The sequence below is a fragment of the Ipomoea nil genome, unplaced genomic scaffold (genome assembly GCF_001879475.1).
Source record: "Ipomoea nil cultivar Tokyo-kokei standard unplaced genomic scaffold, Asagao_1.1 scaffold2833, whole genome shotgun sequence".
Classification (NCBI taxonomy): Eukaryota; Viridiplantae; Streptophyta; class Magnoliopsida; order Solanales; family Convolvulaceae; genus Ipomoea; species Ipomoea nil.
In genome coordinates this window covers 1,126,939-1,145,619 of record NW_017619261.1, presented here as the reverse complement: position 1 = coordinate 1,145,619, position 18,681 = coordinate 1,126,939, and the positions used below count along the sequence as shown (strand labels likewise).

The 18,681-nt window shown below is 30.5% G+C and overlaps 1 protein-coding gene across 3 annotated transcripts; it reads right to left on the bottom strand.

Moving 5' to 3' along the window:
• Positions 1–740: 740 nt before the first annotated feature.
• LOC109159592 (katanin p80 WD40 repeat-containing subunit B1 homolog) lies at positions 741–11,982 on the bottom strand. Of its 3 annotated transcripts, XR_002050621.1 has the most exons (19): positions 11,388–11,982; positions 11,052–11,182; positions 10,556–10,673; positions 10,232–10,458; positions 9,801–9,903; positions 8,623–8,693; positions 8,246–8,320; positions 7,990–8,133; positions 7,669–7,897; positions 6,951–7,481; positions 5,665–5,724; positions 5,339–5,460; positions 3,928–4,062; positions 2,619–2,693; positions 2,394–2,506; positions 1,779–1,895; positions 1,374–1,442; positions 1,113–1,293; positions 741–1,013 (listed from the first exon to the last, which is right to left on the bottom strand). XR_002050621.1 is itself a non-coding variant. In XM_019307701.1 (18 exons), exons 1-18 carry the CDS (start codon positions 11,416–11,418, stop codon positions 1,230–1,232), a joined length of 2,415 nt encoding a protein of 804 aa, XP_019163246.1. In that variant the 5' UTR covers positions 11,419–11,982; the 3' UTR covers positions 741–1,229. The 3 variants fall into 3 exon arrangements, 2 of the variants coding, with proteins under 2 accessions (XP_019163246.1, XP_019163247.1); XM_019307701.1 differs by having other exon boundaries at positions 741–1,293; XM_019307702.1 differs by having other exon boundaries at positions 741–1,293; positions 3,928–4,053.
• Between the last annotated feature and the right edge of the window lie 6,699 nt (positions 11,983–18,681).

Genomic DNA, 18,681 nt, shown 5'->3' with positions numbered 1-18,681 from the left:
GTAAGGGGTTTGAGCAGTCGTTATATCGTGCACCGCGGTGCATAATCGATTATGCACCGCGCGTCAAAACGGCGTCGTTTCTGTAATTATAATGGAGTGACACTACAGTGTGTCTAAACCGACACTGTCTCATCACGTATTATTTTTATATTATCAAATGAAATTGCAGTTATATCAAAATGATACTTTAGTTGTGGTGAAATGAAACTACAGTATATATATAAAATGAAACTGAATAACATTTCACATATTTGAGTGTATATTGTACAATGAAGCTGTAATTATATTGAAATGATCGTTGTGTTTTAATGAAACTATAGTGTATATAAAATAAAATTAAATAACATTTTCACATATTTGAGTGTATAAATATTGAATGAAACTGTAGTTATATCGAAATGAAACTGTAGTTGCATTGAACTAAAACTGCAGTGTATACAAAATGAAACTAAATAACAGAGTTATTTTTTACGAAAATTCTATTTCTTTTCATTAAATAAAACGACGTCATTTTGATGCGCGGTGCATAATCAATTATGCACCGCGGTGCACGATATAATTTGCCGGGTTTGAGTCGATTTGAAGGAGAAGGCTGCATCTCTTTTTAACTTTTACGGAGTATATATTAATCAATTACGAATTAATTAGACAAAATTTAGTACACAACATTACCCTGTCTTTTATTCAGTATTTGAATATTGGGCAGATAATTAAGTGTATGGATGATGCACATTGAAGAATGAAACAACACACTCTTTGCCTATTCACCTGTTGCCCATAACTGCAATTTTTCAACAACTATAAATATATCAACACAATAGTTATAGTTCAACCCTCTTCCTACAATTCACTCCTTTTGCATTGATTGATACACAAACCAATTTCATCGATACACGGTTTCACTCAAAATGCCTACAATTACACGGCAACATGTGAATAGTGGGGTTAGAACGGAAAATGTGATGAATTCTTCACCACTTCCTGGTCCATTGCCAGCAACCACTCCAGCAGAGCTGCACCGTAGAGTCCCAAGTGAGAGAGTTATCAGTTAAAATACGGAAAGAATTAGTTGTTCGTTAATGTTTCTTTCACCCCTGCAAGAATGTGGCTACCTCTGCAAACCATAAATACATGACAGCACGAGCAGACTTCGCAGCCCCAAACATCACAACCCACCCGAGCAACATTACCATTGCTGTCCAAAATATTTAATCAGTACTATACTATTGTCATGAAAATTCTTTGAGTACTAGAAGCAGCTCCTGTGCAGATTTGGCAATAGATCCTCCTTTTCTGTAAAACGAAATATGCCTTGGTTTAGTCATCAATGATATGGAAGAAGCATTTTCGACGTTTAGAAAATGGGAACATACCTGGTTAGAGTAGGCAGACAACATTTGACCTTTTCAAGTTCAACATAGCAGAGATTGTAGCGCTCCAACCTTTCAAACACAGAAACAGCAGCTAGGCTAAGCTGATAGTTGGATTGCACATTTATGTTTATATATTATATTATATGCTCAACACGCCCCCTCACATGTGCGGGCCGGTTACTTTTTGATGGGGCCCAAGCAACACATGAACCATAGTTTCTTTTTATCGGGTGGCACAGATATTCAAACCCATGACCTCTTGCATGGGGTTGGCTTTGATACCAAATTGAAGTATGTGCTCCATCTCAACTAAGAAGGATAGTTGGATTACACATTTATGTTTATATATAATATAATATGCTCAACAAACTCAAGTATAAGCTTTGGATGATGGAGAAAAGTTACCTTTGCTCTGCCTCAATATCCACGCCAACTGATGCTGGAGCAGACCGTGAAGAATATATCATAGACCCAAATACTTTAACCAGCTTCAGCAGCATTTCAAGTGAAATATCTTGATGCCTAAGATAACCAATATATTAGACTTTGGCATGACAGTCCACTACAGGCATGTATTGAAATTTAAAGCATCCAAAGAAGCTTGCGTACATGAAGACAAATTTTCGAGTATACATTAACTCATTATTCAATAATCTTGTTAAAGAACTTCTTTAATCCGTTTACCTTCAATGATTCAGATTTCAGAGATGTTAAGCTTGAGCAGAAAAGGAATATATATGTGGTGGGTGGGTGTGAGGGGGAGGGGGGAGAGGGGGGAAGGGCGGAGGGGGGGGGAGGAGGAGCTATGGTGATGATCGACACCGTGCCTCTTGTACCCATGGACAGCCTTAAAGCTTTGAAAAGGGCAAAAGGCATTGAGGGTTTGTACTTGGTATAAGAGTTACGGGTGTCAATTGGCACCTCAGAAATTCCCATATGTGTGTGTGTGTGTGTATATATATATATATACACACACACATATAAAAGAACCAAAAGATAAATCCAGCTAAAATCCTCTACCTATCCATGTCGCTTTCAAGAAGCGCTGAAAGGAGCGGCAGAAGAGAGGTGTAGATATCTAATGTAATTATGTCAGATTGTTTGGTCAAGAGGTACATCACATCAGCAAGCACCTGTATCCAGAGCATAACAATTACATTGAGACAAAATAAGTCAGCGTCAGAGATATATGGAGTGAGCATAAAAATAAATAAACAAAATCACACTATGTAAAAACAGTATTACAGCATGATCAGACATCTTCTCCATCACACCCAGTGCCCCTTTAATATCATTTCGTTGCCAATATCTGCAGACTACCTGCAAACAGTTTCATATAATACTCAGACAACCCTTAAAGGGAACTGAACCAGCAAAAATTAAAGACAATAAGTTCATTGTAACGCAGCTTCATCTTCTGACTATAAAGAAGTTTGAAATAGAATATGGATGACATGGAGAAACTCTTGGTTGGCTTAGTCTATAGCTGTGCAGTAAACTAAAATTTTGCAATGTGTACTACAATGGTTAAAATCACTTAATTTTAATAGCTGCAATACAGCAAAGAGTACCAATGCTCGAGTCTTCATAACTTGATATACTAAGTATGACTTGAACTGAATAGGTAGGTAATTCCAGATTGTGTTGTGTGCAAGGATATGGTAACTCTGAACTAAACTACACGGTCCGACAGTAAAAATTAATGAAGCTGGCACTAGAAAAGGATTTTATGAAGGTGTTCAGATAGAGAGCAGAATTAGAATGCAGAACAATTAGGTCCAAAATAACTTATTCAGCAGGTTACCACATTTTGGAGCTAATTGCACATTTTTGCCAGTTTTAGGGGTCTTGATGGAGCTTTTATTCACTTAGGGGGTGTTTGGACCAGCCAAAGTCCAGCTTGTTTGACCAACTTTAGCTATTTGACTGGTCAAACAACTAATATGAGTGTTTGGTAAACTTTTTGGCTTAGCTTATTAGTGCCAATAAGCTGAAAATGAAAAAGCTACTTTGAGTAGCTTATTGATATCAACTTATTGCATTTTCATTTTAAAAGCCTAATTTACCCTTAATAGTTGTTGGTTATTATAGTGTTTATATTTATTCAATTTTTATTAAAATTTACATTTTTAATATCACCAGAACCGCCTAAAGTCTGACATCTATCTGAATTCACTCTTGACCCTAAGAAAATTGTGTAAACCGTTATGTTGAATTATTATTAACAACGTATTTTTTTTCTATTTTTATTTGAAATTATATTTTTAATATTGAATTATTATTAAGTAGGGAGTATTTCTTTATAATTATAACATTATTATTATTAATAATTATTATTAATAAAACAAAATACAGTAGTTAAAATATAATTAATAATAACACGACGATGACAATAAATTGTAAAAGTATTGTATGAGTTAAGCAAATACCACAATATACTTATGACAAATAAAGAATAATTTCTATTTCATCATCCAGTCATAAGACAGTAGGATTGAAGCATAAAAAATCATCAGCAATCAAGCAGGAAATTAAAGGCATTATCACTGCGTACCTCTAATTTAGCTAAACGAGCCCGCATTGAGTCAACAAATTGATCATGTTGTTCCATTAGGTTGGCAATGAAGTCCTCATCGCTATAAGAAAGTGTCTCCTTTTCAGTTGATAAAGTGTGCCCCCTCTGTTCATACTGCATAGCATTAAAGCCAAAAAAAAAAAAAAAAAAAAAAAAAAAGGTAATTTTCTAGCAAGTCCAGTAACTAGTACAGTCAAAGAGAACCTCAAAACTAACTACTGCAACATGGTTAAAGTGTTAAACATTTGTAATAGCATGAATGACTTCAAAGCATGTTAGAAAACAATTTTTTTGCACTACAACATGTGCCTTACTGCATTATAACGTAATTAAACAGTGTGACACGTAAGGCAAAAATCCAAAATGCAGAGCTTGGTTGTTGGAATTTATCTATCAAGCCATACTAGTTTGTGTTATTCCAGGTGAGACATCCTGATAACAAAGTTACAGCTATAATCCCCCACTACACCGCCCTTTTACTATTTGAGATTCAATATAGGCAAGATCCCCAATTTTTACAATTCTACTTTGGCAAAGAAAAGATCACAAGAAATGAAGATATGACCTCTGCCAGTTGAAAGAAAACCATTGGGTTAGGAATATACACTGGCAGCCTAGCATGTATGTATGCAGCTGGATTCACAATGTATATTTGCCTACTGAAGTGAAACCTAAATCTTAATCATCCAACCTGACTACTGCCTCTGAATTATCTTGTTTGGAACTATAAAGTAACCACTCTCAATGAACCAACCATCCCATTTAACTAAAGTCAACTGCACTTAGTCATGTCCATGGTTCTGGAACCGGCGGTTCCGGTTGGAATCAAGTTTTTGTTTTTTTTTGTGTAAATTCTATTTTGTATTTATAAAAGCGTTCAAATTCAACAATTAATTTTTTCATAATGATTTTTTTAAAAAATGGTTATATGAAATATTTAAACTTCAAAGTTGAACTAAAAAATAAAAATAATTGTTATAGTTAAACTTTATATTGTTATTTAAAGTTTAAAACTTTAATCAAATAATAGTTAAACTTTAACCAAATAATTTGTATTTAAATAATAGTTAACATTTATTTTTTAAAAAAAAATCTGGTTCAAACAGTAGACGGTTCGGTCCGAACTGTCTAATTTGAACCAAACTGTGGTCAAGCCTAACTACACTGTCACTACAATCACAAAAAAAAAAAAAAAAAAAAAAAAAAAAAAAAAAAAACACCAGATTATCTCACTATGACAATCTTAAAGCGTACACAATTCAAAAAACTTTATTGACGGATCAATAATTCGGAAAATTGATGTGTTTGCACTACAAAATACCACTGATACCGCCAGCAGGAGGAAAGCAATACCAACAAAGAATAAAGAATGTAGCATATATGGACATACTATATTAGCTTGGAGTGTGCTCTGAGCATGTAGATTCCCAGTAGGACAGCTGACTGCAAAACCGTCAAACTGAGTAACTCTCTCTCTCTTGTCCCAATTTGCTACGAGTGGCCGTGCTCTCCCTAAATAATTTAAATTCAGAATAATAAGTCAAACTCCACAGGATACAGTCAATAACATTCAAAAGAAAATAACAGGGGTTCCTTTACAGTCAGTTATATGTATCTAAGTTTTTTAGTACCTCCACTGTTGATTTTCATTTATATTATATAAATAAATTATTTAAAAAATAAAAAATAAAAAATAAAATAGACACAAGAAAATACCTCTTCTTTGACTTTCCATGGAATATGCATCTTTATTAGACGTAGGCACTTGGGTATCATCTGCCATGTAAATTGGGTTAGCAGAGTTTAAAGGATCATATCCTTTTGATGTTCTCTCAGAAAGAAGAAACAATAACTGCAGGAAATAATTGGATGAAATGACATTGGCTGTAAATTCAGGGAAAAAAAATTCCTTGAACAAAAATTAGAGAAGATAACCTTGTATAAATACTGCAGCAATAAAAGCAAAGCATTAAAGAGACACTTCTATGTTTTCACAAGTATATTAACTTTAAGACAATAATTTATATCAAGTATTCACAAAAACATACTGGCACAGCACATAGAATAGTGGTTAGAGCACATTTGGAAATACATTATGCAACCTACAGACAACCAGAGGAAAATTGAATTACTTTTAACACACAATACTGCAATCATTCAGAAGCCACAAGCCTACAAGTAAAAATGCACCAGGAATGTGATGAGCATCAAGTTTAGTCCAATCATCAGTCCACAAACAAATTCATGATAATCCTGTTAAATGCACATTAAAAATGTCGTCAAAGAAATCATGGTGTGAAGCAGAGAAGGTAGCAACTTCAGCGAGAAAAATGTTGCACAGAAAATTTTCCCCCACAACAATCATCAAAGGATCAAGGATAATAGGTATAGTTCTGCCCCCAAAAAAAAAAAACAAATAATAATAAATAAAAAATAAAAAAATAAAACAGAAAATATGAAAATTGTAGTTCAAATGAACTGTTACATAAATAAGAAAGTGATTCAGAGAATAGTTGCAGGCTTGCAGTAGATAATCCAGCAATAGGCATACCAAACCATGTAAAGGAGCTTTAGGTTCACTTCCAAGTCTATATACACACATACAGGGTAAAGAAAAGGAGAAAACGGAAATAAAGTTTGGTTTTATGAAAGAAAATGGGCTGGAGGCATGACATAACTCTAATTAAACATTTGAACCTATAGATTATCCCTTTAGTTTAAAATATTTGTTAAAACATTAGCATAAAGATAAAAAAATTCGAAACATGAAGCGGCTGAAAAACACAATGTGTATAATGCACCAGCAATGTACCCACAAATCAACAATCATGGAACAATGTTACTTATGGTCACCTGCAGTAAGAATGATTTGATGCCTATATCCATATCCATACTAGAAAGGACTGATAGAGTAAAATAGACACAAAGTTACATAGACAAACTCAGGAAACAGATTACAAAATTGAAAAGCAAAAGCAGATAGTGCTTAAGAGTGTACGCACAGTTTTCATGCTGGTTTCTGGCAAGTGGTTCAGCAGTAGTATTCATTTCAAGTTTTAGAGAAGGAAAATGTCTGTCATCCTTCATATTCCTCTCAGGTGCAGCAATTCCAATTGCTGAATTCTTAATTGCAGGAAATATGTTCCTCTCTGGAATTCCAATCAATTCAGCAGGTTTTGGGACATCAATGTCAGATTCTGTAGAATAAGTCGGCCTTCCTGGGTCACCAGTTGCATTTGAAAACTTACGTAAATCAGATGTTTTCAATTGCAAGGATTGTGGTGGCACATGGGCTCCAACTCCTTCTTTCCTTGATTCAGCTAACTGCTCCAATTTTATGTTGTTATTTCTTGGGACAATAACAGGCACCACTTCTGATCTGTTGAAAGCTGAAGAGTTGGTTGATGATTGAACTTTGACTGAATTCCTCTTTAGAGATGTCATGTTAGGAACTGCAACTGAATTTACTGAAGTTGCTCTTTGACCGACATTCAGATTTATCCTTTGTGGGGTACCAGGAACATTTCCAGTAGCTTCATTTAAGCAGAATGTTAAAAGAATGCCAAGAAAACTTTAACACAAATATTTGGAACATAGAAATAACAGAAAGGAGGAACTCAAAACTAACACAGAATGTTAGCAGGAAAGTTACAGAAAATAACTAAATTAAAGAGGGGCACCATGTTAGCTTCAGAAGCTTAAAAGATGGATATAGCATACATGCTTGAGATTTGGGCTCCCTTTGAATGTCTGGATTTTGGGATACCGAAAGTCTTCCAAAAGATTTAGTTTCTTTGACAGGATCTGAATTTTGAGAAATTGAAAGCCTGCCTAAGCTGGCTTTTGCAGAATCCTCTGCCAGTCCCGATAAAGTTGTGCTTGAATTAGACTTCACTTCAGAGTGACCATTTAATCGAGTATTAGTTCTAATTGTATATGGTTCAATGCGCTGTGGGAACACAAGATCACAAATACATTACTTATAAATCCAAAGAATTAAAACATAAACAAGGCATTTAGCAATGAAACAATGAGTCATACCGATATATCCACAACCCATACACCAACACAACTTTGATTGTAGGAACAGCCAAGAAGTTTCCCTTCATGGACATTTAGATCTGACAGTTTGGACCATCCTACATCTACAGAATCATGACATCTAATTGGTTCCCATGAGAAAACCTACAAAAGAAGCACAGCACTTTAAAGGAAAGCCTAAAAGGAGATAAATGCCATGACAAATTAATCCAATATTTACTTTATCAAGAGATCAAGAGATAAAAAATGATCTAACCTTCATGCTCTCATGCAAACCACATAGTAGGGTTTTCCCATCAGGGCTAAATGTCATAGAGCGCACTCCAGAAGTCTGTATTTGCAACAAGGAAACAAACACAAACTATTAAAGCAGTTCTGTCTATTTTGGGTTCATAGTGTAGTTGCATAGTAAGTTATAATCCTTTCCATGTGGTAGACCTGGATTCAAATCACAACACCCTCATACCCCATCAGATGTACTCCAAAAAAGCACACACACACAAACACAAAATAAAACAAAACAGAGAGGTCTATTTTAATTTAAGATAACAAGAGGCTAGGAGCCAAAATCTGGAAAAAAAAAAAAAAAAAAAAAAAAAAAAAAGGGGGAAACAATGACAATAAGAATGTCACCTCAGGTCCAGCTGAGCCTATAAGTTCAAATGTCTCTAGATCCCAGAATTTAACTGTTCTGTCAGCTGAACCTGTTAAAGACAAAAATGAGGTGGTTAATGATTTTGATGATAAGAGATAACTTTACTAAGAAAATAACCAGTTGACAGTGAATTACATAATCTAATGAATAAAAGAGCATTTAAAGGTTGAAAACCCAATGTTTGCATGACTAGCCTTTTGATTAAATTTGGTTGTTATCTCATATAAACAGTCCATCTGTACAATTTCACGCATCATTTGCTATTCTTCATTTTTTTTATTATTCAATTGCTCTAGACATCAGAACAAGATAAGCCTATTTTAAGCTGTTCTAACCAGAAAGATGAAAATAAAAACCATCATATCCCAAAGACTGTATCCAGACTGTGATAATTGTATCTTGGTTTATGGGCTACAGAATATTCCATCTCAATTAGGCAGTCGCTGTTGGTTCATGTCAATCCATAATGGTAGGTTCATAATAGTCATCTGGGAAGCATTGTAGATATTTGTATTACACTGTCTTATTAGAAAAACTCTTACTTGTTATCATTTTCATTTCAAATATTGCATGGTTGATGAGGACAGCAAATATTGACATAAATTTTGGGATATCCTGATTCCATCTAATCAAAGAGTAAAAAATTGTAGCCAAATTCATAGCAGAGATACAAAAATAAGGTCTCATTTGATAAACTGCTTTCAGCACAGATAGCAAACTTCAAGGTCATGCCTTCTCTAAGAGAACTTAATTATGGATACAAATTCAAGATCTGCATTGGGAACACAAGTTTCTGTAGCTTTTGGTCCATTCTTTCCAATCATGACTCCACTATTCTGTCAGGTTAGATTGACTAACAACAGGAAACCATGACACTGAGCTTTAGGTTATATATTTAGTATATTATTCTTCCCAGTTACCATATTTTAACTTATTACCTGAATAGCGAAACATGACCTCTACTCAGATTGATACTGTTACTGAACAAATCAGCTGAAAGTTGCAACTAAAACAGATGTCAAACATAGTCTCAATCATCTATAGTCAAGACTAGAAGAAGACAGCAAAAAACAGCAAATGATTTTAACTGGTTGAAAAAAATCAATACAAGATGAAACAAAACTATGTAGCATCAAACCAAAAACTATTCTCCAACCTGTTGCCAGCAAAAACTCATGTGGATGAAAATCAATGCACTGAATCTGGCCTTCATGACATTTAAATTCATGCATCAACTTTCCAGCAGTTAAATCCCACAGCTGCAACATAGAATTTACTGTTAGGAACTTATGATTTTTTCCTTTACTCATTCAATCATTATAAAAAACTGAACCTACATTTTGCTAAGTGCTAACATAAGCCAGCAGATAGCTATTGTTTATCTAGGGAAGGAAAAGATAAAAAGATAGAGCTCTTTTTTTAGTAACAATGTATTGAACAAAAAGTAAAACTTGGATGGTTTGGATACTTAGTAAACATGTTTAAGCATGTATCTAAACATGAAGTTCATAATGAACTAGTACTTTCAAACCAAACAATACCCTGTCAATTGTATGGTAGGTTCTAAAAAAGGTTAAAGGATCTTGCCTTCACAGTATTGTCTTCTCCACCAGATACAACCCACCTGCCATCTGGTGTAAACCTGATGGCATTAACACCTCGTGTGTGACCTTTGTAGGTATGGATACACCCTTTTCGCCTGATATCCCATATCTTTAGATTCGTGTCAAGAGAACCAGATGCGAAGAACTCTCCAAAGGGATGGAAGTCCAAAGATATACAATTGGACCGATGTCCGGTGAGTGTCCGGACAACTAAGAAAAGAGAAAACCAACGAATAAAAATGATAAAGTTCTACAGCAGGTATTAAAAGTAAAATAAATAAATAAAAAGGAACTACAGCATGCATACTCTTGGCCTCCTCTAAATCCCAAAGCTTGATAGTCCCACTTGCTGCTCCTGCAGCTACCAAAACTTCAGAAGAATCAAAGCTAACTGAATCAATCCCGCTCGAATGACCTGACAGACTCTACACAAGGAATAGAGGCACAAGATAATGTAGAGATACACCGGCAATGAAAAACAGTATTAATACATGGATTGCAAAGCAAATGAAATCATCAATTTAGCATCCAATGCAATTGCCGCAATATGAAACACAAATGGGTCCATGTAATGCACACACAAGAAAGCACAACAAAAATAAGGTGCCTTTAACAAGTAAGATAACTTAAAACTAAATACTTGTTGGTACTAAAATAGTGCAGATGTCTCAACATTACAAAGCAATACTAGTCTTTTATGCTACTGTCTTCCACCATCTCAACTTCAGTTAACACTAACATGAGAAAATTTAACAACTTGAGTAGAAAAGAAAAGTGGAAAATGAGAGGAGAACTGAACCCACCAGGATAGCATTAGGCTTGCCAATGGCCCAAAGATTAACCTTGTGATCTTCTCCACCAGTTACAAGAACCCTAGATGACTTTCTCCCGATTTTGAGGCAGTTCACACTCAAAGAATGTGCTACAAACTCCTCTATAATAGTACATTGTCAAGGCCAACAAATTAAAACAAAACGAAAGGAATTTCCTCATTCTTCAGCAATTTATTATAACCAATTAGATCTTACAACATTATAGATCTAGTTTCTTTACTTTTTCTTACAGATAGGAACCCAAACCACATTTTCCAGCAGTAAACAAAATTTTTAAAAAAGAATAATGGAAAATGGAAAGGATACGTAGCTTGTAAGCACGTTTGGTAGTAGTCATCGAGAAGTCGGTGCGGAAAAATGCAAACGAAACTTTCGACGGCGAAAAACCCTAGTAGCGGCGGCTAGAATCGGAGGAATTGGTCTCTTCATGCTACTGAACCACTCCAGATCTCACCAACCCACCTCCACATTTTCGAAACCCAACTACAATATTACCAAATTACCGACGCCAATCCCTAGTAAAACACTGCTAGCACACCTCCCAAGACTTCTCCAATTCCCGGCGTCCGGCGAGCCGACTGAGAGTCTGAGTCACTGTTCTTTCTTCTTCTTAAAGGGTTTTCCCCCCTTTTTTTGAAAATGGCGGAGAAATTACGAGCAGTACTGCTCTGGCAATGGGCAACAGAGATTCTCTCGGCAGAAAATGAAAGAATTAACAGTGCAATATAAAAGATTATAGTGAAGAAGAGAAGAAGAGAGAGGAAGTTGAGGGAGGAAGAAATGGGGTTTTCAAGATCCCTCTTTGATGATCATAGCAGACAACAAAATTATACTGCAAATTATAGTAAATGGTTAATCTTAAAATTTGGGATCATTTGTGTTTTTTTCAAATCCTCGATAATGAATTTCAAAATTTGTCGCGCTGTCGTACTCAAACTATACACTCTCTCACCTTGTCTACCTTTTTCTTTTTCTTCAAAATTTCTTTTTTCTCAACAATAACTTATTTTTCAAATTTTTTAAAGTTTAATCATGTTTCTATCTTTTGGAAAGGGAAAGGATTATGGAATGTGAAGAAGGCATAATCTATATCTATATCTATATCTATATATATTATTATTATTATTATCTATATCTATATCTATATCTATATCTATATATATATATATATATATATATATATATATAAAAGTAAAATCCTCCTATGTAATTTTCCCGCTCAAATTTTTATAGTCAAATTAATTAAATATTTTATTGGTCAAACTAGTATTTGCGCCCGTGCAATGCACGGAATAGATTTGTTGTAATATATTAAGAATATTTGGATTGGTATATAATTATTTAAGTTAGAACATCAAATATTATATAGTTCAATTGAATATACGGGTTGGATCATTTATGTGTTTTTATATTATCATTGTATGAATTCAAGCAAATAATTGCTCAAATTAATAGCTAATGTGTAGATGTATGCATGTAGTGTTATAACTTTGGAGATTTTTTTATCATTGTTTAGTATTTTTTTTTATAAATTATACAAATGTGTTCATTTTCTAGCAACTCAGTTATATGAATGAATTGTTATCTTAATTCATTTGTATGGAGGATATTTTTTTTGTCTATACATATAGCAATTTTGTCATTTAAAAAATATAATATCAACGATTTTATTTACACATTGTTGAAACCTCTTTGTAGACGACATTGGTAGTAGCAACACAATCTTGTCCATCATCGTCTAGAGCTAACACCTTCAATTGATCAGGATGGGTGACTCGGTGAAAATATATAATGGTATAATATTAGTCAATTAGCGATCCTTTTATATTTTAAATAAATTAGTAATATCATATTCGTTTTCAGTCAATTATTTTTTTTGTATTTTTAGTCAATTAGAATATTACATGGAGTGATATTTTTACCTAATTTGTGTTCCATTTTTAATTGAGGATGTATAATATTATTATTGAAATATTTCTGTTCCATTTGTAATTTACCTTTACTATTGTTTAAAATATGCATTTACTATTTATGATGTAGAATATTATTATTGAAATATTGGCGTTCAATTTTAGTTTCCCTTCCATTTTAATTAAAATGCAATGATCTAACCATTTATTTTTTTCATATTAGTCAATTATGAATAATTTTTTATTGGGAGAATGGTACTTTTTCCCCTGAGATATATACTTATAGCACTTTTCCCCCCTTAATTATTCAAGTGGCTGTTTTTCCCCCTGAAATGTTAAATGGACATATTTACCCTTAAAATAAATATTTCATTTATTTTTCATCTCCATCAAATTATGATCATAATTTGTTTCAAACCAAACAAACACTATAGCAACCAAACCGAAATATTTCAATTACAATTTAGAATCGAAACTCGATATTTAGAGTTTATCAAAATCGCGAACTGGAACGGACGGTTCATGTTCCGAACTGAAAAAAATAAAATACATTTATTGTTGAAGTTAGACTATTTTAAAATAAAAAATAAAATTTTAAAATAAAGACGGTTCAAAATCGCGAATCGGATCTGGAACCGCTGATTCACGGTTTAGGATCCAATTTTTTTGATTCATAATTTTAATAAATTGAAATCCAAATATTGGGTTCTCGATCTGAATCATAACCGGAAACTTTTAATTCGATTGCTATAGTGTCTGGTTCAGTTCAAACCGAACCGTGGTGATCCCTACGTATACGCAATAATTTGTTGGAGAAGTAAAATAAATAAAATGTTTACTTTAAGGGTAGAAATGTCAATTTAATATATTAGGGGGGATAACTACCACTTTTAAAATAATTGAGGGGGCTAATGTGCTTACCTAAATAATTGAGAGGGAAAAAGTGCTATAAGTATATAACTCAGGGGAAAAAGTGTTATTTTCCCTTTTTTATTTGCAGTCAATTATTAATATTCATTTCCTTTTAAATTTTCAATCCATTAGTAATATCATATTTATTTTCATCCAATTACTTCTCTTTTATTTTTAGTCAATTAATCAATTAGCAAACTAAAATATCAAATGCAATGATATTTTTACCAAATTTTCGTTTCATTTTTAATTGATGATTTAGAATATTATTATTGAAATATTTTCATTTCATTTTTAATTTTCGCTACATTTTTAATTTACCTTTACTATTGTTTAAAATATGTCTTTAGTATTGATGATGTAGAATATTATTATTGAAGTATTTCCTTTTCATTTTTAATTTACCTTTACTTGATAGTGTAGAATATTATTATTAAAATATTTCCATTTTATTGTTTAAAATTGTGTAAAATTTATGACATACTTGTGATTTGATGTATTATACTGTGTAATATTATTGTGAAAAATTAAAATGCAATGATCTGATCATTTTTTTTTCTATTTTAGTCAATTATGAATTTTTTCTTATTTTCAAACAATTGTTAATATTCATTTCCTTTTTCAATTAACCTAATGTTTGTTGCCAAGCACCTTGTGCTCATATGGCATGTAGTGACCTCTCTTATGTGGGAAGTCATGAGATTGAGCCTTAGTGAAGGTGTTGGTTGAGAAAATATGTTTGAACAGATACTTATTTATTTACCTAATTTTCATTCCATTTTTAATTGATAATATAGTACTTATTTATTTACCTAATTTTCATTCCATTTTTAATTGATAATATAGAATATTATTGTGAAATATTTTTGTTCTTTTTTTTCATTCTTTTTTTTTTTAATTTACCTTTACTATTTACTATTGTTTGGGCGATAAATCAAGTAAATAGAATTTTATTTTTAATTTTATTATAAATTTTTTTTCTTTTTCTATTGTTTGGGTGTGAAAGTAAGGAAGAAGGATTTTCTTTTTAATAATGGTATAGATTCAGAATCTTTTTATATTTTCCTATTTAACTTATTATTATTAGTATTAATCAGTGACTTTCGTTTCTTTTTCTATTTTTAGTGAATTAAGGATCCTTTTATATTTTTCTATTTTAATGTTAACTTTTAATTTTACTGATTATTATTAGTATTAATTATTCAGTGAATTTCATTTCATTTTCTATTTTTCGTAAATTATGAATCTTTTTTTTTCAATTTTTTTTGTAGGATTGCTATTACTGTTATTTTTATTATGACCCCTTTTTAAAAAAAAAAATTCTTTCATTTTCATTGAATTAAGAATCCTTTTTTATTTTCAATTTTACTGATTATTATTAGTATTAGTCAGTAAATTTCGTTTATTTTTCCATTTTTAGTGAAGTAAGGATCTTTTTTTTTTCTTCATATTTTACTGCTAATTTTCTGACTGATTATTATTACTATTAATTAATTAGTGAATTCCATTTCCTTTTCTATTTCTCGTGAATTAAGAAACTTTTTTTATTATTCTTATTTTTAGTAGAATTTTCTTTTTTTACTGTTATCCTTATTATGACCCCTTTTTTTTCACACCCTTACGTTTCTTTTTTCCATTTTCATTGAATTAAGACTCATTTTTTATTTTCCTATTTTACCAATTATTATTAGTCATAATCAGTAAATTCTGTTTATATTTTCATTTTTAGTGAATTAAGCATCTTTTTTTACTGATTATTGTTAGTTTTAATTAATTAGTGAATCCCGTTTCCTTTTCTATTTTTTGTGAATTAAGGATCTTTTTTTCTATTTTACTACTAACTTTTTTACTAATTATTATTAGTATTATTAATTGGTAATTTTTTTTTTATTGTTTGGGCGGGTAAGTAAGAAATGGGGGTTTTGTTTTTAAGAATAATATAGAATTTTAGTGAGTTAAGGATCCTTTTTATAGAATTCTCTTTCAATATTTAAATACATTAGCATAGTAATTACACGAAAGAAGGAAAGAAAAATTATTAGAATAATAGTATTTTCACCCGTTCGATGCACAGAATGAATTTGTTGTAATATATTAAGAATATTTGGATCAATATATAATTATTTAAATTAGAACATCAAATATTATATAGTGCAATTGAACATATGGTTTGGATTATCTATGTGTTTTGATGTTATCATTGCTCAAATTAGAGCAAATGATTGCTCAAATTAATAGCTAATGTGTAGATGTACGCATGCGGTGCTGTAATTTTGGAAATTTTATTTATCATTGTTTAGTATTTTTTTTTTTTATAAATTAGTCAAATGTGCTCATTCTCAAGCAACTCAGTTATAGGAATGAATTACTATCTTAATTCATTTGTATGGAAGATATATATATTTTTGTCTAGATATATAGCAAATTTGTCATTTTAAAAAAATATCAACGATTGTATGTACAAATTATTGAAACATCTTTCGACATTGGTAGTAGCAACACAATCTTGTCCATCATCGTCTATAGCTAACACCTTCAGCCCATCATGATGGGTGACTCGAGTCAAAATATATAATGGTAGAATATTAGTCAATTAGGGATTTTTTTATATTTTAAGTTAGTTTGTAATATCATATTCATTTTCAGCCAATTATTCTTTTTTATTTTTAATCAATTAGTCAATTAGAATATCATATGCAATGATATTTTTACCTAATTTTCGTTCGAGTTTTAATTGATTATGTATAATATTATTATTGAAATATTTCCGTTGCATTTTTAATTTAACTTTATTATTGTTTAAAATATGCCTTTATTATCTATGATGTAGAATATTATTGTTGAAATATTTCCGTCAAATTTTAATTTCCATCAATTTTTAATTAAAATGCAATGATCTAACCATTTATTTTTTTCATATTAGTTAATTATAGATCATTTTTTATTTGCAGTCAACTATTAATATTCATTTCATTTTATATTTTCAGTTAATTAATAATATCATATTCATTTTCAGCCAATTATTCTTTTTTATTTTCAGTCAATTTGTCAATTAGAATATCAGATGTAGTGATATTTTACCCAATTTTCGTTCCATTTTTAATTGATGATGTAGAATATTATTATTAAAATATTTCCGTTTCATTTTTAATTTTCATTGCATTTTTAATTTAACTTTATTATTGATTAGAATATGCCTTTATTATTGATGATGTAGAATATTGTTATTTAAATATTTCCTTTTCATTTTTAATTTACGTTTACTTGATGATGTAAAATATTATTATTGAAATATTTCTGTTCCATTTTTAAAATTGTGAAAGATTTATGACATAATTATGGTTTGATGTACTATATTGTGTAATATTATTGTAAAAAATTAAAATGTAATAATTTGACCATTTCCCTTTTCCATTTTAGTCAATTATGGATCATTTTTTATTTTTAGTCAATTATAAATATTTATTTCCTTTTTCAATTAACCTAATTTATGTTCCTTTTTTCATTTTAAATTTTCAGTCAATTATTAATATTAAGTTATTTTTTCAATTTACCTAATTTCCATTCCATTTTTAACGGATGATGTAGAATATTATTGTGAAATATTTATGTTCTTTTTTTTTTCATTCTTTTTTTAAAATTTACCTTTACTATTTACTATTGTTTGGGTGGGAAATCAAGTAAATAGGATTTTGTTTTTAATTATAGTATAGATTGTCTCATTTACGAATTGGTTCAATAAATCATAAATATTACCAATTGTTTGGTCACAAAATAAGCTTTATCTAATTATATCTATATTAAATTATATATATATATATATATATATATATATATATATATATATATATATATTATAATAAATTAGAAATTATAAAAATAAAAAATGATTAAATTGTGTAAAGTATATCAGGGAATATTACGGATTATTTGCTTAAGAGGAATTACTTACTGAAAAAAATGTAGTGAATTATTTTATTAAAAGCAGCAAAAAATTGTGTATATAAATTAATAAATTAGTTGTATAAATTAAAAATGAAAAAACAGGAAATACATACTTAAAATTAGATTTCTAACTTATTTAATTTTTAGAATTTCGGAATAAATTTGTAATTTTATATAGTAAGGTAAGAATAATTCTTATGCAATATACGATTTGACAACTCAATTAATATTAAGATTTCGTGCAATGAACATGTATATCATCTTATGTACTAATTTGAACGGTAATTTATTTTTATATAGTAATTATGCATAATAAATTAATATTATGCTAATTAATAACTAATAAAATTTATTATTAATTTGACCATTATAATTAGTCTGGATGATAAAAAACATATATGAATTGGTTCAATAAATCGTAAATATTATCAATTGTTTGGTTAGAAAATAATCATTATCAAATTAAAATTGATTAATTTGACAAATTATACTTAAGATAAATATTACAGATTATTTACTTATATAAAACTTTATATATATATATATATATATATATATATATATATATACCATATTGGTTATTGGTTATATACCATATTATGGATTTACGTCCATATGAGAATATGAAAAGAATAAATGTACAACCTAATTAATACTACGTATTACATAATATCATACCTAATATTACTATACATAATACCATACGTAATTATTATTTTTAATACCATGCATACAATTACCACACATACTTGAATTGGTTATCAATATAGATTTCTTAAATTGGTTATAAATCATATTATGGTATTACGTCCATATGAAATAATATTAACATA

What these genes read in the sequence shown, in the direction of transcription:
- LOC109159592 (XM_019307701.1), bottom strand. Translation starts at nt 11,418, where the DNA reads ATGACTACTACCAAACGTGCTTACAAGCTAC. An exon ending in GTTTGCATGAGAGCATGAAG is followed by an intron (nt 8,134 to 8,245) that starts GTTAGATCATTT and finishes CTTCTTTTGTAG; the next exon opens with GTTTTCTCATGGGAACCAAT. An exon ending in GGAGCCCAAATCTCAAGCAT is followed by an intron (nt 7,482 to 7,668) that starts GTATGCTATATC and finishes GCTTAAATGAAG; the next exon opens with CTACTGGAAATGTTCCTGGT.